This window comes from Temnothorax americanus, unplaced genomic scaffold, assembly GCF_048541705.1.
Source record: "Temnothorax americanus isolate GAGA-0224 unplaced genomic scaffold, ASM4854170v1 Scaffold5, whole genome shotgun sequence".
NCBI classification, from domain to species: Eukaryota; Metazoa; Arthropoda; class Insecta; order Hymenoptera; family Formicidae; genus Temnothorax; species Temnothorax americanus.
In genome coordinates, this window is record NW_027509657.1 from 6926988 (window position 1) to 6954320 (window position 27333).

The 27333-nt window shown below is 46.4% G+C and overlaps 6 protein-coding genes across 9 annotated transcripts; 5 read left to right on the forward strand and 1 right to left on the reverse strand.

Moving 5' to 3' along the window:
- Positions 1-498: 498 nt before the first annotated feature.
- Positions 499-22458, reverse strand: LOC143903977 (uncharacterized). Of its 2 annotated transcripts, XM_077418124.1 has the most exons (10): positions 22244-22458; positions 21408-22065; positions 20810-21172; positions 20371-20710; positions 20154-20278; positions 19916-19975; positions 9245-9450; positions 8536-8735; positions 1037-1272; positions 499-954 (listed from the first exon to the last, which is right to left on the reverse strand). In XM_077418124.1, exons 2-10 carry the CDS (start codon positions 21669-21671, stop codon positions 658-660), a joined length of 2091 nt encoding a protein of 696 aa, XP_077274250.1. In that variant the 5' UTR covers positions 21672-22065; positions 22244-22458; the 3' UTR covers positions 499-657. The 2 variants fall into 2 exon arrangements, with proteins under 2 accessions (XP_077274250.1, XP_077274251.1); XM_077418125.1 differs by lacking the exon at positions 22244-22458 and having other exon boundaries at positions 21412-21551.
- On the forward strand, positions 1364-3342 carry Kune (claudin). The gene is made up of 2 exons (XM_077418135.1): positions 1364-1931; positions 2320-3342. The coding sequence occupies exons 1-2, from the start codon at positions 1796-1798 to the stop codon at positions 2820-2822; spliced, it is 639 nt and encodes a 212-aa protein (XP_077274261.1). The 5' UTR covers positions 1364-1795; the 3' UTR covers positions 2823-3342.
- Sinu (claudin family member sinuous) lies at positions 4573-6375 on the forward strand. The gene is made up of 2 exons (XM_077418134.1): positions 4573-5068; positions 5288-6375. Exons 1-2 carry the CDS (start codon positions 4792-4794, stop codon positions 5674-5676), a joined length of 666 nt encoding a protein of 221 aa, XP_077274260.1. The 5' UTR covers positions 4573-4791; the 3' UTR covers positions 5677-6375.
- Positions 6707-7939, forward strand: Pck (Claudin superfamily protein pickel). Its single transcript, XM_077418133.1, has 4 exons — positions 6707-6917; positions 7003-7069; positions 7171-7508; positions 7583-7939. Exons 1-4 carry the CDS (start codon positions 6881-6883, stop codon positions 7843-7845), a joined length of 705 nt encoding a protein of 234 aa, XP_077274259.1. The 5' UTR covers positions 6707-6880; the 3' UTR covers positions 7846-7939.
- LOC143903979 (uncharacterized) lies at positions 10306-19895 on the forward strand. 3 transcript variants are annotated; one of them, XM_077418127.1, is made up of 4 exons: positions 10306-11469; positions 13400-14456; positions 14825-15269; positions 15612-19895. In XM_077418127.1, exons 2-4 carry the CDS (start codon positions 13740-13742, stop codon positions 15914-15916), a joined length of 1467 nt encoding a protein of 488 aa, XP_077274253.1. In that variant the 5' UTR covers positions 10306-11469; positions 13400-13739; the 3' UTR covers positions 15917-19895. The 3 variants fall into 3 exon arrangements, with proteins under 3 accessions (XP_077274253.1, XP_077274254.1, XP_077274255.1); XM_077418128.1 differs by lacking the exon at positions 10306-11469 and adding an exon at positions 11478-12328; XM_077418129.1 differs by lacking the exon at positions 10306-11469 and adding an exon at positions 12352-13268.
- Positions 22459-22520: 62 nt separating the features above from the next.
- On the forward strand, positions 22521-27024 carry LOC143903981 (uricase-like). The gene is made up of 6 exons (XM_077418132.1): positions 22521-22669; positions 22784-22873; positions 23406-24256; positions 25103-25518; positions 26047-26357; positions 26812-27024. The coding sequence occupies exons 3-6, from the start codon at positions 24123-24125 to the stop codon at positions 26980-26982; spliced, it is 1032 nt and encodes a 343-aa protein (XP_077274258.1). The 5' UTR covers positions 22521-22669; positions 22784-22873; positions 23406-24122; the 3' UTR covers positions 26983-27024.
- The last annotated feature ends 309 nt before the right edge of the window (positions 27025-27333 follow it).

The window sequence follows — 27333 nt, forward strand, 5'->3', positions numbered from 1 at the left end:
CCGCGGCCGTCGGCCGTTCCGAGCGCGAGAGGTGCACGAGGGAGACCTACTTCTCGTTTTTTTTCCCGATCGACTTGTCGCATCACCGTGTAGCGTATGTACGCTTTGTAGCGCTTTGGGGAATACGTCGTCGTCCGTTCTACGCGCGCGGTGCGACGGCTCCGGGCTCTCGCGTCGCTTTCCTTGGAAACGATACCGAAAGGACGATCGAACGATTTCTGGAAACGAACGCCGGACGGGGGGGGGGGGCCGTCCATTCGCGCGTCCGAGTCGTCTCGATTACTCCGACCTACCGGCGACCACCGATATAAACATATCGGACGACGCTGCGTAGGTGGAAAAACATCCCATATTGATTTTACAAACGCGTTGCACAAATCCATCGCGCGTCTAATCAATATAAAACAGCGGTTTGATAGTAGTAGTGGTAGTAGCAGCAGCAGCAGCAACAACAATAGTTGCTCCGCGTGATCCCAGGAGGAACATAAAAACTCCAAGCGATGTTACGACGTTTATTCTTTGGGATTGCGGTAAAAAGCTCATTAATAATAAAAAATACAATTAGAGCTCTAAACGCTATTCTTAGTCAACTGGTCAAAAAGTTAATTGCAATAAAAATATGTATTAAAATTTAATAATAATAATAATAAAAAAGAATCATCGCTCGAGAGCGTCCCGAAGCGTCCGCGGCACCGCGTCGAAGGACCTCAGCGAAAGCGCGGCGGCTTTCAGAGCCACGGAGACGCAACCGATCTCGTCCAGATTCTTGTGAATCCCGTAGATCATCCCGGCCGTGAAGCAATCGCCGCATCCGCTCACGCTGAGGATCTCGTCCGGCCTTTCCGCGCCGTCGACGACGGCTGGATACAATCGAGACGCGATCGCCGGGGAATCGGCGACCAGCTCGCCGCGCTCGTCGTAGAAGGGCTCGTTTTGCGAAGCTCGTCGGGTCACCTGCGAAGATAGAAAGTTGACGAGCCGTGCGCCGTGCGCCGTGCGCGTGTCGAAACTTGGTCGTTGATTTCGGCATACGAACCAGCACTCCCCGCGCGCCCAAGGTGGTCACGACAACCGGAATGTGCTCGATTAATTGTTCGGCTACGCTTCTCACCGCCTCCAGGTCCATCCTCTCGGCGACGGGGATGTTGAGGCGCTCGCCTATGACTCTCAGCTCGTTCGGGTTGGGCGAGACGAAGTGCAACACATTTTTCCAATGTGGCCCGACCTCGAATATCCTCGCCGCCTTTTGAACATCCGTGGGCTCGTACCAGACTGCCGAGAAGAATTACCGAAATCGTTACTCGTCCCACGCATTTATTGAAATTATTCTTGATCTACTTTTTGTTGTCGGTAAACCGCTCTCGAACACTCTCGAACAGTCGAATGAGAATTGCGCGTGCTGATTCCGTGACAAAAAAGAAAATACAGAAAGAGAGGAAGGATCGAGAGAGACGAGAAAGAAAATCGAAAAGGATAAAAGATTCTATATATCTCTCGCGTTAATTTTCTCGCCGGGCACAAAAAAGTTCGGTCAGGAAGGCCCCGGGGGCGGGGGGAGAAGGTCGTTGAAATTCCACGGGGGAGGGGATATTAGGTGGGACGCGCAACGCGCTCTAGCGCTCGCGCGCCGAGCTACGAGCTACTTGGGATTCCTTCGAGAGGAAGTCGCGTCGCGCGTACTTTTGCGTCCCAGGCGATTCGCACGGCGATATACGCGTCGCGTTCGGCGATCGCGAGGAATCACGCTTCTCTCCCCGCTGTCCTTCGTTACGTCCGCGTGACGATCGCGGGAGCGATGGGGAAGACGAGGACGGGCAAGGCCGCCGTCGCGTGCACGGCGGTAGCGTTCGTTCTGGTGGTGATCGCGTTCACCACACCCAACTGGCTGGAGACCGATGGGAAACTGGATAATCCGCAGTTCGTCAAGATCGGTAAGATTGCACGCGACTGGACGCGCCTCGCGTCGACCTGTCTTTATAAATAATCTACGTGAAAAGATGATATTTAGATGGTTTACGCAGATGCGAGAGAATTGTCAATTTTCTCTGTCGTAAGACGTTTATCGAACATGTATGCGGGTATGCGTTACGCGTAACAGGCTTGATCTCCAGAAAATTTGATTTTATTTGGTCCTTTTCTCATCGCAGAATTTGTTTTCCAAGGTTTTCTCGTGGAACGAGCTACGTTTCTCTCGAAACCGCTCCTTTCCATCGCGTCCGATTAATAATTGATCCTCCGCTGACAATGCGATATTGGAAGCACGAGACATCTAGCTGGGCAGCGACGGAGCGACTGACGAACGACGTTGCGTCTTTGCAGGTCTCTGGCAGGTGTGTTTCCAAGGGTTCCAGGATCCGCGTCATCTCTACGACACCAGATTCTACGGGTGTTGGTGGGTGTTCGAGGAGGAGTACTACGTCATACACGACATACTTCTGCCCGAGTTCTTCGTCGCCACGCAGTTCTTCTTCACGCTGTGCCTGACCCTGTTGCTGATAGGCACCTTCCTGACCATTCTGTACACCTGTTGCTCGCGTCATCACGACAAGTATCAGCTGCTCCTGTGGGTGACCGGCGGCAATTTGACTTTGGGAGGAGCGTGCGGCGTTATATCGGTGATTATATTCGGCGCCAGGGGAGACGGACGGGATTGGATGCCCAATTGGGAGCACAACGATATCGGCTGGTCCTTCGCCTTGGCCGTCGTGGGCAGCGTTACCCTGATAGCCGCCGGCGTCCTGTTCCTGATCGAAGGGCGCAGGCACAGGAAGAAGCGGGAACGAATATTGAACGAGGAACAGAAAACGCATACGACCATTTAGCACATTTTTACATCGTAATTCCAACGCGCGGACAATCGAACGCTCGCGAAAGCGCAAATTTTATTCATTGAAACGCGCGTCGCGGACGAATCTTTGAAGACTAATAATTTTATATTGTTGCGCGTCTACACATCGTAACATTATTACATAGGATCTGTCGATAATTATCTAAGACATATGAATATTTTCAATAGACTATGCGCGGAGCCATTCTACGATTATTCTTACGTTGACAAAAGTTTATACAAAATATCTACTTTGAAATGAAACGCACGACTATATAGATTTTATACGTCGCAAGTGTCTATTAAATGTGTCTGCGTGGCGCACATATCTGAAACAATCCGTCCATTTATCTGTATTGTTTTCGAAAGCGTTTGTAGGGACTAATTTTATGTATGTACATAAGTTCTATATAGATATATGTCAATGTTGCGCGAGAAATGAATCTCCTACTTGTATACCGCATATACGCGGACGATATATATATATATATATAATAAAATAATTTTTCCCAATAGCCGACGTGTCGTCACTCGCGGACATGCAGATTGCGCGTAGCGATCGTCGGACGCGCGTGAATGTCGTGAATTAAATAAATTAAGCGTATACCTCCCGTGTGCGCGCGGTGACCTACTTTGTTCTCGCAAATCCATCGTAAATTACGAGAGACGGCGGCGCGGCGGGTCTCTCTCGCGTGCACGCGATACCGCGAAGGAAAGTGTCCGTCGTACGTTTGACCTAATTTAGATTCTATTCTAATCGACCGCGCGCTGAAAGAATCCTCCGCCGTTGTGTCGGCCGGTGAACCGCGAATGCGTCATCGCGCGTCGAGATCGTCAGATCTCTTGCGGGATCCCATTCAGCGATGACTCGTGTCGAGTCGCGCAACGGCATCGTTTTCGTGATTCAGTCACAGGATGTACATCTTACGTTTCTACGAATACTGTATACATCTTTTTTTTTTTTTTTTAAGAGAAAAGAGAATATAAATGAAAATGGTAAATAAGTTTCGTAAGGGGAGCGGAAGTCACGTATCTCGAAGGAAAAGAAAGCGTTTTAAACCATTTTTCTCTGTAACTCTCGTTGGATATTTCGGAATGAAGACTATCGCGTTTGAAAATTTGTACGCGTGTCTTTCTGATTCCTCAATCGCTTCTCGTTGTTACATTAATGTAAAATTATAAATTGAACTTGCTACATTGTTTCGAGACGCGCACGAGCCCGATTCTTTTTCGTACTTAATTCATAAATTGAATATTGCTCTGAATTCTCCGCGATGCGATTTACGGATCGGCTGAGGCGAGCTTATTATTGCTAAAAAGAAAAACGCATTTTTCCGCGGTTCGCTTACGTCCTACGGGATCAAGGTCGGAATGCGATCGCGAGGAGAGAAACGATACGCATAAATGAGATGTAATGCGCTGTGACACACGCGCCTTGACGGTTGCAGGGGCGACGAGAGAGGCAGCGGGATTATCGCGATTCCAGAGTCTCGAAAAATTTGTTTCCTTCTCGGAGAAACGATCGTTTCCTTTTGCCACGCGCGCCGGACGAGTATTTAAATGTCGATTTATTGATCGATCTCCTCATTGGCTTACTTCGTATCGTAACATCGATTAAAAATAGGCGTACTTTTTTCTCTTTCTATGGACGATCCTGCGTAGATTCGTTACGTTTAACGCCCCGCTGGTGGGAGTGGTGGGACATCGTGGGATACTCGCGCGTGGCTCGAGGTGGGTCGGGTTAGGTTAAGTTAGAACTCGGCCGTTCGCTCCGCCAATAACGCGGGACGCGGGTCGCTTGGGTGTGGTTATCAGTGCCGTGGGACCGTCGCCCGTCGCCGTCCAGGTAGTGATCGTTGTTTCACGAGATATCGTAGTTTACGTTGCGCACCCAGGCGGCCGGACGACTGGTGTCTCGTCTGAATTTCGCGTTAAACGTCACGGGAGCCACGCGGAGCGGCGACATGAAGAAGAGGAGCCTGTCCGGCAACGTCGGCGTCGGCGTGTTCCTGGTGGGATTCGTCTGCGTGTGCGTCGCGTTCGGCACGCCCTCCTGGTTGGTCAGCGACCCGCGGATCGTCGGGGCGCAGCTCGACCGACTCGGCCTGTGGCGGCACTGTTTCAGGTCGCTGCCCAATCCCCAGGAGTCCGACGCGCCCAGGCGATTCTTCGTCGGCTGCAGATGGGTCTACGACCCGTTCACCGCGGGCTACTCCGAGATCCGTGGCTTCCTCTTGCCCCGTAAGTGTGGCCACGTAACAACGAGACGAGGAAAACTACGTGTCCTTAACGTCTTTACGCAGCTTTCTGCAGATCTGTAATTTTTCCTCCAGATGTTCAAAAAGAGAGATTTGCTACTATGAGGAAATAATCAAGTGCCTTGGACCGTCGTTGAATCGAAACCCGTTGGCAGGATGACGAACCTTCAACGTGCGTTTAACGCGATGTCTCTTGTTGCAGCATTTATGATAGCCACGCAAGTGTTCTTCACGCTGTGCTTCCTGCTGGGTCTGATATCGTTCTTTCTGATACTACTCTTCACTCTGTGCTGGGACCCGGAGCGAAAGAGATATATCGAGCTGATAACTGCCATCGGTTACTTGCTGCTGGCCAGCGGTCTCAGCGGTGGTCTGGCGGTCATCGTATTCGCCTGCCTTGGTAACGCGGACGGTTGGATGCCCGGACACGCGAATAATTATCTAGGATGGTCCTTCGCCCTAGGTGTCATAGGCAGCGTATTGACGCTGATCGCGAGCGGCTTACTGCTGGTGGAGGCAACCGTGCAACGAAAGAAACGGGACTACTTGAAAGAATCTCAAACGCGCTTTCAACTCGAATCTCGCGCTTAGAACCGAGAACTCTTCGCAGGAATTGCGCACAAGCGTCTATATACTCAAAAGTCTGTAGTATCGTTCCGTCCGTGAGGTGCAACACGTCTTATCGTAGAATTTTTCTCTTTCTGTAGAATGTACAAAAGAAAAAACAAACAAACAGATCTGCAATAATTTAAGTTTAGAAAATACGTAAGTTTAATATTTTTGTACGATATTTTATATCTCTCTTTATATAACATTACGTATGTGGGATCGTAGTATTGTACGATAATATTATTGTTAACGATATATATGTATGCGACGCGACATATACGCGTCTTAAAACACTTGCGGAAAAATTCGCAAATTAGATAATATGAAAAAGACACGCGATTCTTTTCTCGACCGATCGTGGACTCCGATGAGAAGAGTCACAAATATTTTATTATAATTTACAGCTTTAACTTGTTGGACTTTTATGATTTATGTGGCTTTTTCATGAATTTTTTTAGTGCTTTGAGACGCGAGTTATTGAAACATCTTGTATATTGTATCTATATATCTACATACATATATTATATTATTAAGTTTTACGCACGAGATTTACGATAATCGCACAACGCAGCTACGAATTTTCCAACGACATGTCTGAGGAAATCCGAACGAGATTAATCGGACATTAGGAAAAAATTTTCTAACTCTGTCCGTTACCAAATAAACTTCTGATACGAGAAACTGTGTTTTCTACATCTTCAATCTCACTTAAGTTTAGAATTCAAATAAATTGCATCTCTCGACAGATAAAATTGTAAATTTAAACTATAATGTGCGCTGAGAGAGAGACGTGCGCCCACTAATAGAAAACAGGCTGAAAAGTCCTGAATCATTTTTCTTGGATTCTTAACGAAGGAGGTATTATTAATTAAGTCCCCCCCCCCCCCAATCAGTGTTCTTTGTATATTCATGATCTACGCATCTAATAAATAAAGAAAAAGAGAGAATGCACACATGGAGGATGGCCTACGTTATCAATAGACGGCAAAGCTCCGTCTGTTGATAAAGTACGTCTTTCCGTTGGTAGAATTGGTAGCGATGCGGTGTGGGACGGGGACCATTGGGTGTATTGGGTGTGGCGAAAGGTCTCGGCGGAGAGCTTGGGTGACGAACGAAAACATTAAATCGTAAACGAACGAATTAAACAAGTCGGTCGGTTTCGCGTTGGCCTTTTCGAAAGGTCATCATGACGATGGACAAGCAAGATTATCACAGGGCGTCCAGTGAGTAATTGATTAGGTCGATCAGCTAAGAGTTTACCCGGAGTAACCTGTACTAACGCGTTCTTCATTTTTTTAATTGATACAGACGCGGTCGTTTTCGGCGGAGGGCTCACGTTCGCGGCGCTTTTTCTTCTAATGATGGCATTCATAAGGTAAACGCATTTATTTCCGTGCAACTGCTACGAGCAACGACCTCAAAATTAAGTTTGGAGCGTGTGAAAACAATGTTACTGATCCGCCGTATAATTTCCAGTCCGTATTGGATAGAATCGTATCAGGAAACATTCAGCAACTTCAAGCACATGGGACTCTGGGAATATTGCTTCGAGCAGTTCCGCTATCCCTACTATCAGTTTGACAAGCAGTTCGACGGCTGCCACCATATATTTTCGCAAGAATATTATGTCATAAGAGAGTGGCTGCTGCCGGTGTGGCTCATGGTAGTACAGGCATTCGTCACGCTGGCCATGTTGCTCTCCGTCTTTGCGTTTGGCGTGATTTCCTTGATCTGGATACGTTGGCCATTGAGATTCGTCCTGCATTACGAGTGGATCCTGTCGTCCGTCGCATTCGTATGCGACGCAGTAGCCGGTAAGCGTAAGAGTTAAAATTTAAGATGGAATAGACGCCAAATGTTCTTTAACCCGGATGCTCTCTGATTTCAGGCGCGCTCCTTTTCCTGGCAGTCTCCATATTCGGCGGACAGTGTTGGCGCCGGGACTGGTTAATGTATCCGAATTACAATCACTTGTCGTGGTCGTACGCTCTCGCGGTCATATCGTTCATGATCCACACGTTTGCCGCGTTCTTTCTTTATCTGGACGCGCGGACTGGTTACAGATTGCGCAAAGAATCTCGCAATTTGGTGATGCAAATGCAACCGAATCCACAGTCTCATCATGGGCCGCCGCGAAGCGGATACGTATAATGTGATATCAAATCTCGGGTGCTTTTGATGAAAAATTTAATCTTAAGAGTCTGTACACTGCCTGTGTACGATCTTGATCCGTCCATTTATATTTGTTCATTAAAAATAGTGGTAGGAACTTTATATATATATATATATATATATATATATATATATATGCTCTTACCGTTATTTTTAATGAATAGCTCCGTGTGAGAGTGGTCGACCGTAGTCGGCAGGTTCCGGATTCAACCCCGACCCTCATTCCATATATGCCTCAGTTTTAAGAAGCATATATTAAGAGAGTTTGATTAGAGAGTTGAAGGTTACAAGTGAAAGAGTATGACACGAATAATAACTCGTTTGAAATGGAAAACCATTAACATTTATATATTATTTAATTTAATCACTTAAGAAGGATAAACGTGTGTTTAAGATTGTCGCCCTCTCTCTAATTACACCGATTACTTACATTCGATTTTCTCGAAGCTAATTTTGCTTATGCGTGAATAATCTCCGTCCATTGTTTTACTCACGCATGCACATGATTTTTTTTATATCACGATTTTTATATATATATTTTATAAATATTATATAATGTGTATAATAGGATTACATCATTTGACTTACAAATATATAGGAAATTAATGAACGAAGAAATATTCATTTTCGTGAACAAAAAAGACAATTACTGCAGAAATGTTTACTTACCCGGAACGTTCGCTTGCGACGCAACGTCGAGCACGCAGCGCATGGTGTCCAACTCGAGATCTGCGTCGAGAACGATGAGACTTGCTTCTTCGAGATGCGATTGATATTCCTTTATCAACTTCGGAGCGATCGCGGTTAAGGATTCTATTTCGCTGACGCAGAAGTGGCATTCGCCGTTAACGTCCAATACCACGGTTATCCTGGAATATTAACAGTATATAATCAGTTCAACACGAACGGATTTGCTAATATTCGGATATCCGGACAATCGATTCGTCAAGTTACTCAAATTCGAATATTCGAACTATTCGGACAATTCAAATCTTATTGTTAGTATCTGAACAGACAGAAAAACAATCTATTGGAACTCGAATTATCCTTTCCATTATAGAGAATGAAACAGCAAACTAATTGCTAATTAGATAATTAGAATGTGTTTAGCTATTTCTGTTTATTCCCAGATTCCCTTAGCTGAAAGCGTTCCACACAGCCAAAAATATCGTTATCATTATCCATAAAAAGCTGTCTATTATTTAAGCATATCATTATTTATATGTTCATAGATTCGGGTAATTAGATGATAATTTGAGATAATTTGAATATTACACTGTCCGAATATTTGTAGCCTTGTTAGATATTTTTCGTCGGGACTATTGGGCAAGTTTCTTGGAATATTCGTCAACGAAGCGGCAAGTTTCGCGACTCGTACCTCGCGGTGTTCACGTCCGACATGCGTTTCACCGTCTCGCTTCCGGCTCCTAGGCTCTCGAGAATGATCTTTCCATCCTGATCGTCGCCGACGACGGATATCAGACGCGTGTTCTTCAAGCCGAGCTTGAGCAACGCGTCGGCGACGTTCCGACCAACCCCGCCGCAGCTGCGTCTGCTTCGCCCGGTGTGCGTTCTACCGTCATTCTGGAAATGAATCGCTCCCTTCAGGATCAATTGGAATTTACATTCGAATTCCGCTGGTCGCGATTAAACGATTTTTTTCACGCGGCGAAGAAGAGAGACAAAAATAAAAGGGATACATTAATTAGAACCATAAAAGTCCTCTTGAAGAGGACACATTGTAGAAAGAGCGAATCTAGCAAAAAGCCTAGCCCTCAGCTGCACCCTAAGGAGTGCTTACTTTCCGCATCCGCTTTTCCCTTTTGTAGATTCAATAACACGTCGGCGTTCGCTCCAGGGTACAGCCGAGAGCGGATACTTAAGAGAAACACGTCAAGACCCACCCCCCCGTGATATTCAAGTCGGTATATAGCGTTTACCTCTTCCGTCCTCCTCACCCCATCCCTATTATATCTTTGATATAGCCGGTGCCTACGTATCTCCATTCTATACTCTCTCTCTCTTTCTCTCTCTCCGTCTTTCGCACTTGTACCACATCCGGTGGTAACATACGGCTGGACATTTTTATCTCTCCGCCTCTTTCCTTCCACCTCAGAGCTTTATTTCTACGTGTTCAGCGCTGTGCTTGGGGCTGCGCGCTCCCTCTCACAAACGAGATCTTATCGGTCAGACCTATTTCTCGCGACGACACGGTACTCCATTTCGATTTCACAAATAAGACCAATCCTATCTACCCTTCTGTGACGTGAAATAGTGATATTGGAATACGAGTTTTTTTAACCCCCTGTGACGATGCTTGACCGGCGGTCGCTGGTGGATCGAAGCGGAGCCCACTTCGCCCACTTCCAATCGTCCGCCCTTGCCTTACTCCCTTCGCGTGTCTTCCCTCTATCTATCAGTCTGTCTTGCGAGCGGCGACGACGGTGGCAGAGCCTCCTCGATCCTCGAGCCAGTCCGGTTGCCTATCCTCGGACGCTGTTCACGGTGACCACCCCCGCCGTCCACGTACCCCCAGGTGCCGCGTGTTCTCCGTCACCGACAGGCTAGACAGAGAGAAAGAGGGAGAGACGAGAAGGAGAGACCGCAAGAGATAGACAAGATAGATAGGTAAAGCGAGCCGCGCGTGTCCGCCTGGAACGTCATCCTATGCGTCGGGCGTTGTGGCCGCGGCGTCGCGACGACGACGACGACGACGCTCGGTCGCGCGCACGAGCTCTCGAACTCTCGACTCTGCGTGATCCGTGGCAGTGAGAGGCAGCGCGTCGCGTCGCGTCGCGCCGCTCCACAAAGCGTTGTACGAACGACATGCGCTACGGCTAGCGACGGCCTTGTCAAGTGTCGACTGTGACCAGGAGGACGGGGACGAGGCTGAGGCCGAGGCCGAGGACGAGAGCGAGGACGTCGACGGCGTCGAGAGCCAGGACCACGGGAACGGGGGTAACGCCGGTGACGAGAAAGCCGAGGACGAAGTGCTGGTGAAGAGATATCCACAAGAGCACGAGAGAGACGCATGACGAGGAAACGCGGGCGACTGGCATGAACGACGACGTGGACGACGTTGCCGAGGAGGACTCTCGCGGCGATGCCCGTGAAGGAAGCACCACGACGACGACGACGACGAAGACGACGACGACCGCGTTCCTCGTGCACCCCCCGACCGTCCTACGGTCGGCCCGACTGACGACACCCGGCTGCAACGATTCCGCAGCGGTCCCGGCGAGCGAGATCGCGCCTCCGCAATCCGCGTGCACGTAGACTCTGCCGATCGGCGTCGCGAGATTTGCGTCGTAGAAGATACACGCGATTACCGAGGCGATCCACCGAGGAAGATCTCTCGCTTCTCGAGCGTTTCGCTGTCTGTGCGAAACTAGTCGGGAACGAAGAGAAGTCGGATCTCTCTGTTGAACGGAATTGCTCTCCTCGAAAGAAAGGACTCTTTTTTTTTCTTCCCGAGGATCTTCCCTGAAGAAAAGGATTCTTCCTCAAGGACGAGATTACGAGGATCGAGATCTTGCTTCGCAAGATAAAGGACGCTCCTTGACATCGTGTGTGCCTTTCGTCCGGAGGACGTCTTACGCAGAGGTATCTAATGGGTCGAATAAGCCAGCAATCGTGTTCCTCCTCCTTCTCCTCCTTCCTCGTCGAAGAGATCGTTCGCTATTGCATCAAAAGAAATCTGGTGGCATCGGGACGTGTCGCTCGAAGAGAGCGATTTCAACGATTTGAAGCGTGTCCAAGCATTCTGAGGGTGTCGCGCGTCGCGTCCACGCCGACGTCCCGACCGACGAACAGGCGCACGATCGGGCCGATCGTGCGGTCGGCGGAGCCCGTGAAACCGAGTTCGCGTGACGCGTAACGGCGTGCGGCATTCCTCCCCCTCCGCGCGTTGCATGCGGCGAAAATAGGACGAAGCGTAACGAGTGACGATAAATTCCTTCGGGAAGGTCGGGAGGAAGATTGCATAACGCGAGGTTCCCTCCCCTGCCATCCATTGCCACCTTTCAGCCCTCCTTTCCCCTTCTCTTGCACGCGCGAGCGCGCACGCCCGCTCGTCGTCTCCTCGTCGTCCTTTTTCTCCCTCTAGCTTTTCGCGCCTCTTCTTCGGGGGGATATGTCACCTCGTATCGATATCTAATTAAAGACTGTTCAACAATTTTCTTTATCGCGCCTCCATCCTGCTGAGTAAGGCGTATAGGTTGCTTCGTCTCTCCTCGTTCCTCGTTCCGGCATCCGGCGTCGGGAAAGGATCGCACGCGGTGCATCGTCGCGCGACATCGATCCGCGCCTCTTCTCTCTCACTCTCTCTCTCTCTCTCTGTTTCTCTCTCCTTTATTTTCCCTCCGCGGGATTATGTAAAGCAGGCAGCACTGGACGCCGGCCAGGACATTGACTGTTCGTCTTCGTGACGCTGAAAATTGTTTCTCCGTTAGGACGAAAAGAGGTAACCGCGCTCTGTCAATGTCTCTCTCTTTCTCTCTCCTTCCCTTATCTTCTCCCATACACGTCCCTCGCTTGTGTCGTGTGTCGGTGTAGAGCGCGCGTTAACGCGCAGGGTTTAAACGATCGATGGGCCCTTACCGCTCTCTCACTCTCTTCCGTATTTTCATTACAATGCGCCACTCGCATATACTCGTGGCAGCGGTTTGCTGCCTGCCTCTGCTTGTCCGCATGCATGCATGCATGCGTGCAAAGCGAGTGCCGATGCACGGAAACGGGAGCACGCTTTGGCGCATCGCCCTGACCGAACCGATGTCGCGGCGATATGCATGTCCGTGTTCGCGACCCTCAAGATAATCTCGGGATGATCCGTGATGTGTACCCGTAGATAATCTTTGCCGAGATCTATCATTTTGGACATAATACGAAGCGATTTTCCGCTTCCTCCGCTTTGTACTTCGCTTCCTATTCCGTAAACTGTTTCTCCGGCATTTCACCCGTTTGTTCAGTCCTGCTTTTTTCATAAATTGTATGTATGCCTTTTCGTCAGATAGGTTGTCTCTGCAGTTCTTCCACGATGATTCGCCGAGCCGGCGACGCTTCGTGCCGATACACTCACTCAGGCGCATATCCTCCCTCTATCTCGCACGATGATTTATCTCTGTCCCTCCTCGGAAAAGCTACATAGAGCTAAGCGGCGGAGGATCGATAAATAGAATCGCCTATCGCACGCTACAACTGTCAGAAAGAAATACAATCCGCCGAGGCGCACGCTATGCCTCCTCCCGCTGTTGGTTTCGACTTGGAAACGCACGCACGTTGATTTCCGTTGAATTCCCGCGCCTCCCCCGCGTGTCCCCAGTCCCCGTTAGATCGAGGGGCAAGAAAGGAGAACATTGAATCGTGCGGCGTCCGGTGAAAAAGCGGATGATCCGAGATCGAAGGTCAAATCGAATTTCTGGATCCTAAAAAATTGTCGAAAGATCGGGTAGACAGATTCGGAGGATGTGTGTGTCTGTTAAAAATATGTCTCTCACACCTTTTTCATATATCTCATATATCTCTCTCTTTTTAGGAGGATCATTTATCGTTCCGGCTGCCGGAAAACCGAAGACCGCCATCGCGGTGCTCACCGGTGCACGACGACAGGTGTGCGTGACACGAGGGGAACCAACCACGAACGTTACCACGAACGACCTTCCGGTGCGGCGATGCAGCACGACGTGCCTCGCGTGACTCGCGCCGGTCACGAGTAGAGAGAATCCTCCCTCGCCACCACCTCCCTCGCGTGAGTACCGCGGCGGTGGCCACCACTAACGGTGCAACGCGCTGGCCCGTCTCTCCTATTCAGCCCCCCGCGTCCGCGGGGCACAATCCTTACGACGAGGACACGCACACCAGGGTGGCACGATAGTATGACGGTGATGCTGCTGCAACGTTCAGTCACCCCGCAGTCGACGCACAGCCAAAAGACAGCGACGAAGGACTGCAGCGCGAAGCCGCCCTTTCTCTTTCTGCTGGACGACCGTGAGGAGCATCGGAACTCGACCGATACCAACACCACGACCACTACAAACAACAACAACAATAATAATAACAACAACAATAATAACATTAATAATAACAATAACAACAATAACGTCAACAATAACAACGTCTTCAAGAGAGACGCCCGGAGGAGCGATAGCCGCGATCACGTCGCCGACGAGGCGCCGTCGTCGGTGACGTCCCAACGACTCACCGGCGGTGGTCGGGACATCGCGATGCGATATTACCGCCTCTGGATCTACGCCTGTAACTTGGTGCTGTTCGGTAGCGCGATCGGTTTCGTCGCCGCGGTGTCGCAGACCCTCCTGTTCACCGGTGACCCACGTCGGCACGTGGTGCCGGGTGTACCCCGCGTCTACGACCCCACCGCGCTCTACGGCTATCTGGCATTGACGGCACAGTTAGGTCTGGTGCAGCTGCTCGGTTGCATCGCTGCTAGGCGGCTCAGCGCTCGGCTGCTCCACATCTACTGGATATTATTGCTGATACTGCTGTTCGGCGACGCCGTGGTCGGCGTCGCCTGGATCTTCCGCTTTGAGAAAATGCGCGCCGACCTCAGGCCCACGCTGAAGCAACGTTTGCAGGTGCGCTATCGGTAGCCTTCCCAATTAGTTCAATAGAGCTTCTGGTCCGTTTAGAGGCGTATTGCATTACGTCAGAAAAACCAATGAGCTTTTTCTCTCGTCCTGCGTATCGAAATAAACTTAGTTCCTCGCGCATTGAACTAATCGTATTCAATAGGATAGGTTTATGAGATGTGTTGAAAACTCTTTTCGGTTCGTGGACTATATGTATATCTGTAAACATATATCTGTAAATTGTATAGCGCAACAGAAGAGTTCATATGACTTTTTACTTCTTCGACCAAAAGACAAAGAGCCACTTTTCCGTCTCCAATAGATTTAACGCACACTGTACCGTGCCTATCTAAGTGACGATCTCTCGCTCACAGATGGACTACAATAAAGAGCCGCGATTCACCGAACAGTGGGATCGACTTCAGCGGGAGTTCATGTGCTGCGCGGTGACCGGGCCCAAGGATTTTGGACCCAACTTTTCGTCGACCTGCTGTGGATCCAGCATAAACGCAACCGAGCCCTGTCAGCATCCGTACACGCGCGGTTGCGAAGAGACGCTCGTACGCTGGCTCAGGAAAACGGCGGATCTGCTGTTCGTCTTGGGCTTCTGCGTGATCGCCTTCGCCAAGCTCTGCTTCCTCGGTATCCTGCGCTACGAGATACGGGAGATGATACAGAAGATACGATTGCTGAGAGAACCGCCGCCGCCGCCCACGCAGTTCGCGCAACCGCCCTTTTCCCAGGTGATGCCGGAAATGACCAACAACAACGGCAGCATCGCGAGACGCACAACGTTGCCCAACACGGTTACGGTTTCCGGTACGTTCCAGTAACTCCCGCTTATGAAAATACCTAAGAATCCAATATCGTCGATCAGTCCAAACTAGTTAACGTCCAGGAATCCAGATTCTAATTCCGTTCTCATTAGCGTTGTAGAATGAAGTTTCTATCATATAGCAGTGATTTTAAGTAATGATTAACTACTTGAGTATACGTATATTAATTGTCACTTTTTTTACCTGTGTATTCGAGCATCATATCGACAGGCCAAAGGTGGAAGATTATAATGACAATCTCAATCGAGATACCTAGCAGATAGGATTCGATATCTTTTTAGAGGAAGAGAGGCAAGGACACTATATCCGTCATCCTCATTTTCAGGCAACGCGTCGCTGTTGCCGCAGTTGGACGAGTGCAATACCGGCCGGTATCCGATGTTGCCGAACAATCTACAGGACGGCGGTGCCGACAGCGACACGAACAGTCACTGCGCGCTGATCCTCGAGGAGACGACGCCCATCTCGGTGAACAACCACAACAGCTGCGCGGCCGGCGGCGGCCGTGAGAAGAGCAACGGTAACAACAACTACGAGATGCGTGAGTTTAACCGTAGGCTGCTGCTGTCGAACGGCACCAGCCCGGGTGCGGGCGTGACCGTAACGGGCGGTCAAAGCAGGCGCACCTGACTATGGAGATGGTGGCGAAACACCTCGAACCGTTTCCTGTACAGGAGCAATCGCCGGCGCGCCGACATACCGCTATACAAGTAAAGGAACGACAACCCTCTGTCCAGACGTTTCGGTTTCTTTTTTAAGAGAGTAACATACACACGTCCGGCGAGCTACTGGCAGGCGCTAGTCCAACAGACGGGCGCGATACACGTGAGGAAACGCTGCCGTCGTCATCGTCGTCGTCGACGTCGCATCGAGACAGGCGGAAGTGAAGGAGATTCACAACCGCTGTTCAGCTCGTCTTCTATAGCTCACCCCTACCTCTCACCCCCGAGGTCTCTTACCGCCGATTCGCGATAGTGCGCGCTTGACATCGAGAAAAGACCACGACGACGGGCAGCGTTAGACGGTGAGACACGCGAGAGACCAAGCATTCACGAATCGATATCACGGTGGGACTGTACAATTATTAACGAAAGAACCAAATCAAAACATATACAATTAAAGCGAGAAAGAGAAACAAAAAAAGCTCCGTTTTGTACGAAACTTGCGAATGGGCGTTTAAGTTTGCACAGATCGTGGCACGAGAGCGAAATCTTCATCCGGGGATGGAAAAAAAAAAAACGATAGAAAGCGCGATTCGAGACTGGAACGTCGTTGCCCTATGATTCCTTAAAACGAGCGGCGAGAGCAATTCACCCCGCGTGAAAGACAGTTTGAAGAAACCATTCTATTTACGGCCTGTACTCTCGTGGTCGTGTGCTAATTTCGTCATCGTCGACGTCAACCTATAGAGGGTAGGTGCACGCTAATTTTAAATGACCGTTAGAAACCACTTTCTTTAGTCTCCTGACTTTTACAGAATTAACCGTCGCTTTTCCACGTGAGCTTTCGCTGTGTTTGTGCGCGCGCGCATGCCTAGCTGTGCGGGTTGCTCATTAACCGCCCCTGGCTCTCCTCGCCAGCGTACACCTTACATACATGCCTTTTCCGTCCTCGCATGGCCGGTGTATCGCATAACTACTTTTGCAGATTTATTTTTAACTGTGAAACTTTCCTGCGTTACCCACATCCGAATAAAGCCGTTATCGATCGTGTCATCGGCGTATTACGGGATATCGTCGTGCCGCTTCTCATATCTTAAACGAAGATAACGTTCAATTCAACGCCCGGTAGTATGTCACAGTCGAGGGTAACTATCGTCGCCTATAAATGACACACGAAGCTCTTGTTCCCGTTGGATTGTCTCTGGACTCGACAATTCTCTGTCGAGTTAATTAAAGACTCGCGAGCTAGTAATCGGATATATACTTCGTGGATCGCGTTTCTGTCTGGCGAAGCGTTATCTTGACGGTACAGAGAGATCTATTTTCTTTCTTTCCGTTTTAATAATGCAAAGATTTTTCTCTTTCTTTCAAAAATCTTGTAAGATATTCTTTTCATTTTTAGAAATCGCACATTATGTGCGTTTAGATATTATTAGATATATTAATCGACATTTTTGCAACTACCAGAAGAACAGTTACGATTCAAGACTTGTTAACAAACTTCTGTCTAACTTGAGGAAACTTGAGGCTATATTTCTTCACGCGCGACTTCACGTGTTTGGTTCTCTTAATAATGCAGACAACCTGTGTATCCGTTCAGACAAGCGAACTGTGTGCGCTTCACGGTAACATTGCCGTCTAACCAACTATCGAATTTCACGACACTCGTGAAGTTCTCTAACGATCCTTAGACCTTTAGATATAATTACGATAGTTACAGGAGAATATTGTGAGATACTACTGCCAAATTGATCCTCCTCTTCTCCAACAAAATGAATGTGCGTCTAGACACCCTTGAGCGACGAGGGTTCCCCTAGTCCCCTCGCTAATAATACAACAGAGAACAAAAGAAGCGGATGAGAGGGAAAAAGAGATTTCCGATGTACTTAGGCGACGATTAAACGATTCCTAATCGTTTTTACATATACATCTAAAAGATATACGCGTCACGCAAGTAGCTCTTGTACCGATACCTTTCCCGTAACTGGACCATCACTGTTGGACTAAAATAAGCGCAGACCGGAGTTATTTCATTCGGTGCTTTAACCTGTTTTCTCTTTTATTTTTTCGCACGCCCCATACGCCTCTCCGGCGTCCCAATAATGGAGATCCGTGATGCGAGCGACAAAAACATAGCGTAACACTCGAAATAACTGGCTTCCTAGCTAGGATTAAAGGAATCTTAGGGTTATACATTTAATGGGGATGCAATGATAAACGGATACAAATACCATAGTAGGCTGTATATACCGGCATATGATAGATAATAAGTGTGTCGATCGTCTGCTTAAGGAGTAACCGAGATATTATCTGTTAATTGTTCGAACGCACGTCTCCGCCGATGTTACAAAATGGGACGCTTTTACGTTGATCCTATCTGTCGCAGTTGAATTTACGTGTTACGAAATCTGGCGTTTCACATGTTCACGTATAATTACACTAGTCTGGAAAACAGGGTAATTGTTAATCTCGAGCAGCGCCTGATCATCCTTGGGCCATTATTAGCGAAGTAGAATATTTGTGCGTTGTCGCCAAACAAGATAATTGACTCCTTTCATTCTCCCTAGAGTAAAAAGAGATTCTTTTACCGACAACGCGCAAGTCCCATCATTCTTTCTTAATCAGACCATCGAATTATTGTTGAATGTAATAATAATGTGAAAGCTTACACCTCGCAGACACACAGCCTCTGCCACTAAATGTATATAAAGATGTTATATACAGAAGACAGAGAGAGACTAACCGTTTTTTAATTAATTAGTCGAAAGAAAATACGTTCGGAAAGAAAAAAAAGACATACTATGAAACTACATCACACTCCGGAGACACGAGATATCTGATTTCGCTTCGGTTGTCGTATATTAATGTACCATCTATACTAGAAAGAAAAGACGAGCGAAGTATTTTAGGAATTTATATTTTATTCGGACGATATTTCCTAATGTTATATACAACCACACTGCAAGAAAGACTTCAAAGTTCAAACGAGCGTAGCGATTTGTAACGGATCGGTATCTAAATGTAATATACAAACTGAAGTGGAAGACGGGGAGCTTTGAATAGTGCCTGCTTAAAACCCAATTTATTATATATCGTAAACTAGGTATGGTCGAACAATTAGCCGTTTGCGACATTGCACGGATCCGAATCCGGCAGATCGGTCAACAGGAGATGGCAGTCTCACAAAAATGCGATCTTTCTTTGACCGAGGCAAAAGAGAAGTAGATACGAGTTTACACATCCCGCATCATCTTTTCTATCGGTTAATACTATTTAAATAGGAGATCTATCTAAATATTATTGTATGTTAACGAAGATATCTGACGATCAAAGATACGTTCGTACAAATGACATAAAGATCGATTTCCCACTTAACCGCGCTCCTTGACCAATCGATCCGCTTCCGCCACGTGTGCAATGTCGCAAACGAGATGTTTCATAGAGTGATCGTAGCGCGAATACCGAAAGAAGAGTATGCACATTTAAAAAGCTTTGAATACATTAATATTGTATAAAGACGACGTACACGTGATAAAAAGAAAAAAAAACGAGTGTATCTGAAGACTGTTAGCAAAGAAGGGCGAACGCGAGATAACTGACACGTAGTTACAAGCTACAATCGAGCTCAATAGCGCGTTTACGTTGGCGAACCTTTCATAATATCGTATCAACAAGCTTGCGTCTGTATTTAATTTACGTTACGGGGATACGCCGCCGGTTGCGACGGCCGTACTTCATAGGTTTGCTATGCTATAAAGCGTTTGTTAACATACACCATACTCTTCCCCTATTCTACGCGAGATTTCCTATTATTTGATATTATTAAATGTACATAAGAAAGAAAAAAAAAGGTGGTAATTGTACATAAATACCGTTACTGTTCTACAAACTATATTATGTAATATGAATATATAAGAAAAAAAATTGGTTATTTAGTATAACTTTGATTGTGAGATTTTTGACTTACGTTTATTTCGGGCTCCTTCACTTGCAGTACAGTGTCCAGGACTGACCCGCCAATCACTATCTGCATAAGACGATCGGTATAAGTATACTTCAAGTAGAGATAACGGAATGACTTATTTAACTGTCAGCCTTGAATGTTACGATAAGGCTCGTCAGATATAAAGTAACTTCTCAACGTCGCCTCTTAATGCGTTTCGAGTTTATTTTTAAGGACAATTTTACGTTGCTTTCAGTCTTACCGGTTTTTGCCTTGATATTATCGATCGTACGGAAGCAGATCTTACAAGGGCTGTTTGAGATCTTTCGCAGAGATTCGAGGCAATTTCGGCCGCAACCTTGGCGTTATTTTCTATTAGAGCTATATCTGCAAAATCATCGATGAGGCGTCTTAAACATAACAATTACATTTCAGGTACCGCATTTTACGTGGCACTCCGCCAGTCTCTATTTACTCACTCGCTTCGAGAGATTGACCGCGCGTGATCTTGTTGAGTTCGTTTAGAAGGAATGGCGTAACTCGCTTGCCCGTTACGCGCATAGCGTTTGCTTTCGTTAAAGCCTCAGATATAGCGGCATCCACAACGCTAGGTTTCAACGCATACTTTTCAGGGACAGAGACTGCAAATAATATCCCCGTGCCGATGCCCAGTGCTCCCTGCGTCTCCACAATACCAGCTGCCTCCTTGGCGTTGGAGACTCTGCACGGCGCTTTTATTTTATCCGAGGTCTCGGAACAGTAAAAAGCTGGAAATTCTGGCGCGTCGCCTATTTTTACGACCGGCACTCCCTGAGTTTCCTGCGAGCATAAAAGCGAGTGTTTCTATGTCAATTTCTGGAAACAGAGCGGACGTTAATAAGTTTTGTATGAGTCACAAATTTATATTCATGCACCTACCAAGTACTCCAAGGTCTTGCCAATATCCAGGATAGATTTGACGCCGGAGCAGACAACCGCCACCGGGGTGCGTCCAAGCTCGATCAGATCCGCGCTGATGTCGAGAGTCAGCTCAGCTCCCCTGTGAACACCGCCGATACCGCCTGTTGCCATTATCGGAATACCAGCTGCGTGTGCGATTAACATCGTCCCACTGACTGTTGTGCCACCGTTCAATCCGTGCGACACAATGAAAGAAATATCCCTGCGCGAACATTTCATAGTTCTTGCAGAGTCAGCTTTAGATAAGGTCTCCAATTGCTCGTTGTTCAAGCCTACGTATATTTTGCCATCTACAACTCCTATCGTTGCGGGTACGACACCCTGAAATTTGAACAAAACAACAAGTCGATTAGCGTCAACGCTATATCCGTCCAATCTCTCTCGTGACGGATTAATTTTCAAAGCTACATTTAATATCAAAACTTGTAAAATTCTCCGACGATAGACAATTGAAACCTTTTGATTGTACAGGATGAGCTTGTATAATTTCTTGCGCATTACTTTCGAGCCTAGGAAGAGAAGGGAGAAAGAACGTCATCGGGGGTGCTATACAAACTTGCTTTCTGATCGCGTCTTCGACCTTCAGCGCGGTGCTCAAGTTATCGGGGTACGGCATGCCGTGCGTGATGATCGTCGATTCCAGGGCCACGATGGGCAGTCCGTGTTTCTGGGCGGCCGCGACATCGGGTCCGTAGACGAGCGCGTGCAGCGTGCGCCGGTCGACGCCGGCGATCGATCCCCGATGGATCGCCGGCGCCGGCATGACGTTGGATCTCCTCCATAGTTTTGCCGCGAGATCGCACGAACGGGCTCGGTGCATGTTTCCGCGAGACGAGAACGCGAGAACGGACTAACGGATGATACAGGAATACTTCCGACTTGTCTCTTAACTTTCAGATAAGACGGAGGAAGTGATCGCGCGATAACAAATGTTATCCGAAACGAATTGAGATAAACGGCATCGATCGAGCGCGAGTGTCGACGTCGACGCGTAGCGAGCGAACAGTATTTTGTTTCATCGTTTTTATTACCGCGCTGCATACGACGACGTCGCGTTATGATCTTTATTTTCCATACGACGAGATCGAGATGAAGATTCGTCATTCGTCGGTGTCGATATATCTTCGCTCTCGATCGCATGACGCATCATCGCACGCATTATTATTGACAGCTATAGCTGATCTGCTCCTTGCAGCTGCACCGCGGTATATCTTCTGCGCTTAAAATGAAATGGGTGTAGGGGTTCGACGTTGGAGGGAAAAAGAGGGAAGACGTAAAAGGCCCCCGTCCCCCGTATTCCGAACGCACTTTTATCGATGAATGCGCGCATTTATCGATAAAAATGCGTTCGGGATACGACCCAAAGTGCGCGAAAGATTCAAAAGACCGAACTTCCTGCAAACGTCACGTTGTTCTACGTTCTACGTGTGACCGCACGTGTGACATCGCGTGAAGTTGGAAGTTGCTCAAGGTTGAGGTGGTCGTTGGTCGAGCGCGCGTGCGCGCACGTCTAGACATCGCGAGAGATCGCAATTTTCGCGATGCGAAATTCGCGCCCCGCGGACCCGCGGATTCGGCACCGACGACGACCACGGTACGGCATTTTTGCCCTGTGGAGAATTGAACGTTAGGTTAGGAAATGAGCCGGAGCGACAAGCGACAACACGTGAGCCGAGCCGAGCAGAGAATTGCGCTTATACACATACACGTCGAACGTGTCTCCCTGCATTTTCCTTCTCCAGCGATTGGCTATTATAGAGTCGTTCGACTGGAACGACTGGAAGCTGGAAGAGAGGGAGAGGCTCGGCGCTGTACTACGTAAGTTCAATCTCGCTACGCTAAAACAAAATAGCATTTTTGCTCTCAAAATAACTTGCGCAGTATTGAATTTTAATTATCGAATAAACAATTTCGAACTTTTTTAACCAACAGTGTTTCATGATGCGCGGACACTAGACACGATCAACTCATGCAGACCTCTCAAGTACGCTTCCAATGCGCATAACTTCATGCGGAGAAACGGTGATTGATAGAAATTAATTTTTATTGTTATTTAACATATTCACTTTTTAATTTTTTGTTATTTAACACGTGGAAGAAAAAATTGGATTAGGGATAACGAATCGATAGTTAGAAATGTTGCTTTAATGATTCTACCTTAGTTGAATTATTAACAATCACCGCAATTAAGTTAATCGAAGTTCGATCGAAGTCGTTCTAAATTAATTTTGTTGAGAAAAATTTTGTGCGACTAGCGTTGAAACAAACAACATAGCAACTGTCACGATAATATTATTTGTTTATTATTCTCCAAATACACACTTAATGATCTATTAAATATTTACTACTGTATGAGCATAGAAAATAATATTGATTTAATAATAAGTATTCGTTCGACCCTCGTTATCTCATAATTCTCGGGAAGAAAGATAAATACAAGAAAAATAAGTAGCATATCTAGCGAAAAGAAAAATAAATCTCAACGGTGGTCGTAGCCACCGCGAAGAATAAATATCATCGGCGAATACTAATATATGCTAATCCATTTATGCAGATATATCTCATCCGAACTGCGCATGCTGATAATCCATTATTTACGTATTGCGACGATCCTATCGATTTGACGTCAATTTTTGGGAGAAGCGGATTTTGCACACGGATATCGACATATTTCCCAATATGGTTTCCACGTAACTGGAGTAGGACACGATTGGAGATGACCGACGCTTCTCGGAACGGCGACGAAACTCGGATCGACTACGACAAAAAATTGCTGCAGTTTTTTTTTATAGTTTCCTCTCGACCTTCTCGCCGAGATTATCAACGGCGTTACGGATGTTAATGTTAACGCATTGCGTGACGAGACATCTCGCATTTCTTATTTATCAATCAAGAGCAGTTATTATTCGGTAACATAGCAGTGATTTTTAACTGCGAACAAATCTTAAGTAACTTAAAAATATTTGACGCAAAAAAATAGCTGGCTACTGATTAACAATAAGATGTGTCTGGTTCGCAATATGATAAACTCGCCCCCCTTCGCCGTCGACGATGTCATAACAAGATCATCGGGTCAATCGGGTCTAGATAGAGAAGTTTTCGATGCGTATAAGATGGGACCGACAGAGTTGAGTTGAAAAGCGCGAGGGAGAGGACGTGTGATTTTCGGACGCGATATTTATTCGTTCATATATATCGATTAACGCTGTCGTACGGCACGTAGTACAACGCCGATAGTCTTGCTCCAAAGTAATCTTGCTCCAGGAGAGATATGTCCACGTTCAAGGAACAGCTTTCCCACATGCCGAGCGACGATAAGTATTCGTTCAGTAGACCGATGAGAGACGGGGAATCGTCGCGTAGCGCGAGGAATGTACGCGTGAATATCAGCGAAAATGAAAAAAGGTACCTATAAGGTAGTTCTTTCCATCGTTCTTCTCCGGACGCCTCATTAGTTAAATATAAGCGAACGAAGCGTGAGCGATGAAAGTGACGAATATATGACAAAGAAAGTATTGCAGTAAGAATTATAACAGGATTTCCATTATCCTGGCGAGAGGATAATTCGAATTTTTAATGTAAAATTTGTCGATCAAAAATTCAGCGCTCAGTTTTGCTTTTGTACAAATTGTTACGTTTTATTTTGTTCGCGGGGAGTATAATTACGATATCAATACGATAAGTTTAGACGCGACGGAAAATATACCGATTACGCTTTAAATTTAAAACCCGCTTTAGACGACCTAATAATTTGTGTCAGAATACAAGACAGAATTCTATTTATATGCCTTATGCGAAAAAAACAGTTAGAGAATCAGGAATACACACATATGTGTTATAAATATTAAGATGCGAGCATATGTATCAAAATACACAGCGTGTAAAATTTATAAATGCAATTCTGTCTCGAAATCTGACGCGAATTATAGTACGTCTAAAATGGGCTTAACAATAAGTATCGTTATATATAAATTGTCCCCGTAACGTGGTTTAAAATACCTACAACTTTTCACAATGCGCATCGTAATTTTTACCAACGTGATCAGCTAAAATCAATAGTTCATTGTCAATATTACAATTCAAATTCTTACAACATTACGTTCCACGTTACAACAACAAAAATGTGAAAAGAAATATGAAGCATCTTATATAATATTTTCTCTGTGTATGAATAAGTCGGAAGGGTAGAAGACTTGTGAACGAATGAAAAAATCTAAATGGCAAATAAATTTAGAGGGAATTCGCGTTTAGGGGCGAGTACGAATTAGGCGCTTGCGGTTACGGCAAGAACAATGTCAAGTTGTTGTATGTGCGTCGGAGCGACGAGTTGCGACACGAGATTCGCGAGTACGAGGTCGACACGCATCTGCGCCTGAGCTCTCAGAGGGATTATCTCGAGGGTGACAATCGGGACATCATCGCGACGGATAGCCAGAAGAACACGGTGTACCTGATGGCGAAGAAACACGGCATCCACTCGCCCGAGGCGTTCGCGCTTCTCCTCTGCTCGCATTTCCTCTACATGTACGAGCAAGTGGCGGAAGTCAGTATCAACGTCGAGGAGTACCCGTGGGCGAGGTACCAGGTTGGCAACCGGCCGCACAATCACGCCTTCATTATGTGCCCCACCGCGACGAGATTCTGCCAAGTCAGTCAGCTCAGAAACGGTACGGCTCGAGAAAGAGATGATTGCTCGCGCGCGATTCTGTGTCACGTAGCTCGCCGAGATTGATTCGGAAAGTGGAAAGACGACACGTTGAAAATGTATAGCTCGCGTTGATTAGATCAAAAATAGAAAATACATTTTGACAATGAGATAATCATAAAATCTATTTCAGATTTCAAGTAAATTTACTATAATTAGTAGAGTTAACTTTCCATTCCCGGCTGGCGCGTGACCTTTTTATATCGCTCTTGCAAGAAAGTAAACAAGTAGGATTACGCGTAAAATATTTATGAGTTTTTTTATCTTTCTGATATCTCTTTCACTTAAAATATTACTTCTCGCGATATTCAAATATATGCTAACGCAATACATTTTAATATACATATTTGCCGGAAGCATATATTTGGCGTTCTATTTTGATAAGAAAATTTCATAAAGCTTATTACAACATCAGAAAGATTGAAGTTATTTGAACGAACAGAAAAAAATAGCCCGTTAATTTTTATTTTGGAATTTAACTCGGTTCTAGAATCACCACGAATACGCGGTGGATTAAAGGAGCTGCGAGTATTGAAAACCACGCAAAGCTCGTTTACGGATTTCATTCAGGATGAGTACAGGACGTTGCCGGACATGAACGATCGTATTTTCAGCACCGTCGTAACGGCGATCTGGGACTTCTCCACCGCGACCGGGGTGGATTTCGACCGCGTGTGGGACATGGTAAAGGAATGCATTATGCAAAATTTCGCGGGTCCACCGGACACGGGAATCTATTCGCCCAGTGTGCAGAATACGCTTTATCTCACAGAAAAGTGCATACTTAATAAAGTCAAGCAAGTTAGTATAATAACGTGTAATTATTAAGGCCCCCGCACAATGAAAAATATAAGGAACGAGGAACATATATTAGCGATTAGAACTAATAAGTAATCAGGAATAAAACTGGATGCACATGCAATGAAAAACACAGACAACAGAAATAGGAAATAACACGGGCAATAAATTTTTTTACCTATCAGAAGCCGTGTACAATGCTACACCAGCTTTATTCCTGATTCCTCAGTCCTAATCGCTAATGTCTGCTCCTTGTTCCTTATATTTTTCATTGTGCGGGGGCTCTTACAAAACAACAGTCTACTATTTTAATTTTTTTTGCCAAAAAGATATCTTGATATAATTTAATATAGTAAATTAATAAATTAAATAATTAAATATTTGGAAAATAATTTAATATTAAATTATTTTATCTTACCTATTACGTGTACACTACGCGGGAATGAAATATTTGCAGATTCGTAGCATCGAGATGCAAATGCCGAACAAGCATTACTTCGATCTGGATTTCAGCAAGTTCTCCAAAGTCATACAAGGACAGAACAAGGAAGTTTATCTGCCTATGGATAAGCCATCGGGTATTATTTACGCTCGATTAAACAGAAAGGATTTCTCTCCCAAATTGTAGATATTATTAAGTTAGTAATAAAGTTTAAGTTTTAATAATTAATCTTACGTATAACTACGAAATCTCTCAAATATCTAAAGCTCATTTTAGACGATCTACAACTCGCGCTAGATTTCAGGATAGAATTCTATAATTTTTATACATTACATAATTTCATATATGTGTATATGTATATATTTTTTATTCTGATTCTCCAAATGTTTCTCATAATCGTGGCACGTGAAATTACAAACAGATGAATTATATTCCGATTCGGAATTCCGACGAGAATGGATCGTGTAAAGTAGACTTTAACGATATCACAGGGGATGTGAGACAAAAAACGCTCGAGTTGCAAAAGAACATCTTTTA

Bases quoted from the DNA above. Each gene is read 5' to 3' on its own strand.
- LOC143903979 (XM_077418127.1), top strand. From the start codon at position 13,740: ATGACGGTGATGCTGCTGCAACGTTCAGTCACCCCGCAGTCGACGCAC. The intron at 14,457-14,824 runs GTGCGCTATCGG...TCTCGCTCACAG, and splicing joins CGCTGAAGCAACGTTTGCAG to ATGGACTACAATAAAGAGCC. The intron at 15,270-15,611 runs GTACGTTCCAGT...CCTCATTTTCAG, and splicing joins CAACACGGTTACGGTTTCCG to GCAACGCGTCGCTGTTGCCG.
- LOC143903981 (XM_077418132.1), top strand. From the start codon at position 24,123: ATGTCCACGTTCAAGGAACAGCTTTCCCACATGCCGAGCGACGATAAG. The intron at 24,257-25,102 runs GTACCTATAAGG...ATTCGCGTTTAG, and splicing joins ATCAGCGAAAATGAAAAAAG to GGGCGAGTACGAATTAGGCG. The intron at 26,358-26,811 runs GTTAGTATAATA...AAATATTTGCAG, and splicing joins TACTTAATAAAGTCAAGCAA to ATTCGTAGCATCGAGATGCA.
- LOC143903977 (XM_077418124.1), bottom strand. From the start codon at position 21,671: ATGCACCGAGCCCGTTCGTGCGATCTCGCGGCAAAACTATGGAGGAGA. The intron at 21,173-21,407 runs GTTTGTATAGCA...TTCAAATTTCAG, and splicing joins AAGACGCGATCAGAAAGCAA to GGTGTCGTACCCGCAACGAT. The intron at 20,711-20,809 runs GTAGGTGCATGA...TTATGCTCGCAG, and splicing joins GCAAGACCTTGGAGTACTTG to GAAACTCAGGGAGTGCCGGT.
- Kune (XM_077418135.1), top strand. From the start codon at position 1,796: ATGGGGAAGACGAGGACGGGCAAGGCCGCCGTCGCGTGCACGGCGGTA. The intron at 1,932-2,319 runs GTAAGATTGCAC...GCGTCTTTGCAG, and splicing joins TCCGCAGTTCGTCAAGATCG to GTCTCTGGCAGGTGTGTTTC.
- Pck (XM_077418133.1), top strand. From the start codon at position 6,881: ATGACGATGGACAAGCAAGATTATCACAGGGCGTCCA. The intron at 7,070-7,170 runs GTAAACGCATTT...TATAATTTCCAG, and splicing joins CTAATGATGGCATTCATAAG to TCCGTATTGGATAGAATCGT. The intron at 7,509-7,582 runs GTAAGCGTAAGA...CTCTGATTTCAG, and splicing joins CGTATGCGACGCAGTAGCCG to GCGCGCTCCTTTTCCTGGCA.
- Sinu (XM_077418134.1), top strand. From the start codon at position 4,792: ATGAAGAAGAGGAGCCTGTCCGGCAACGTCGGCGTCGGCGTGTTCCTG. The intron at 5,069-5,287 runs GTAAGTGTGGCC...CTCTTGTTGCAG, and splicing joins CCGTGGCTTCCTCTTGCCCC to CATTTATGATAGCCACGCAA.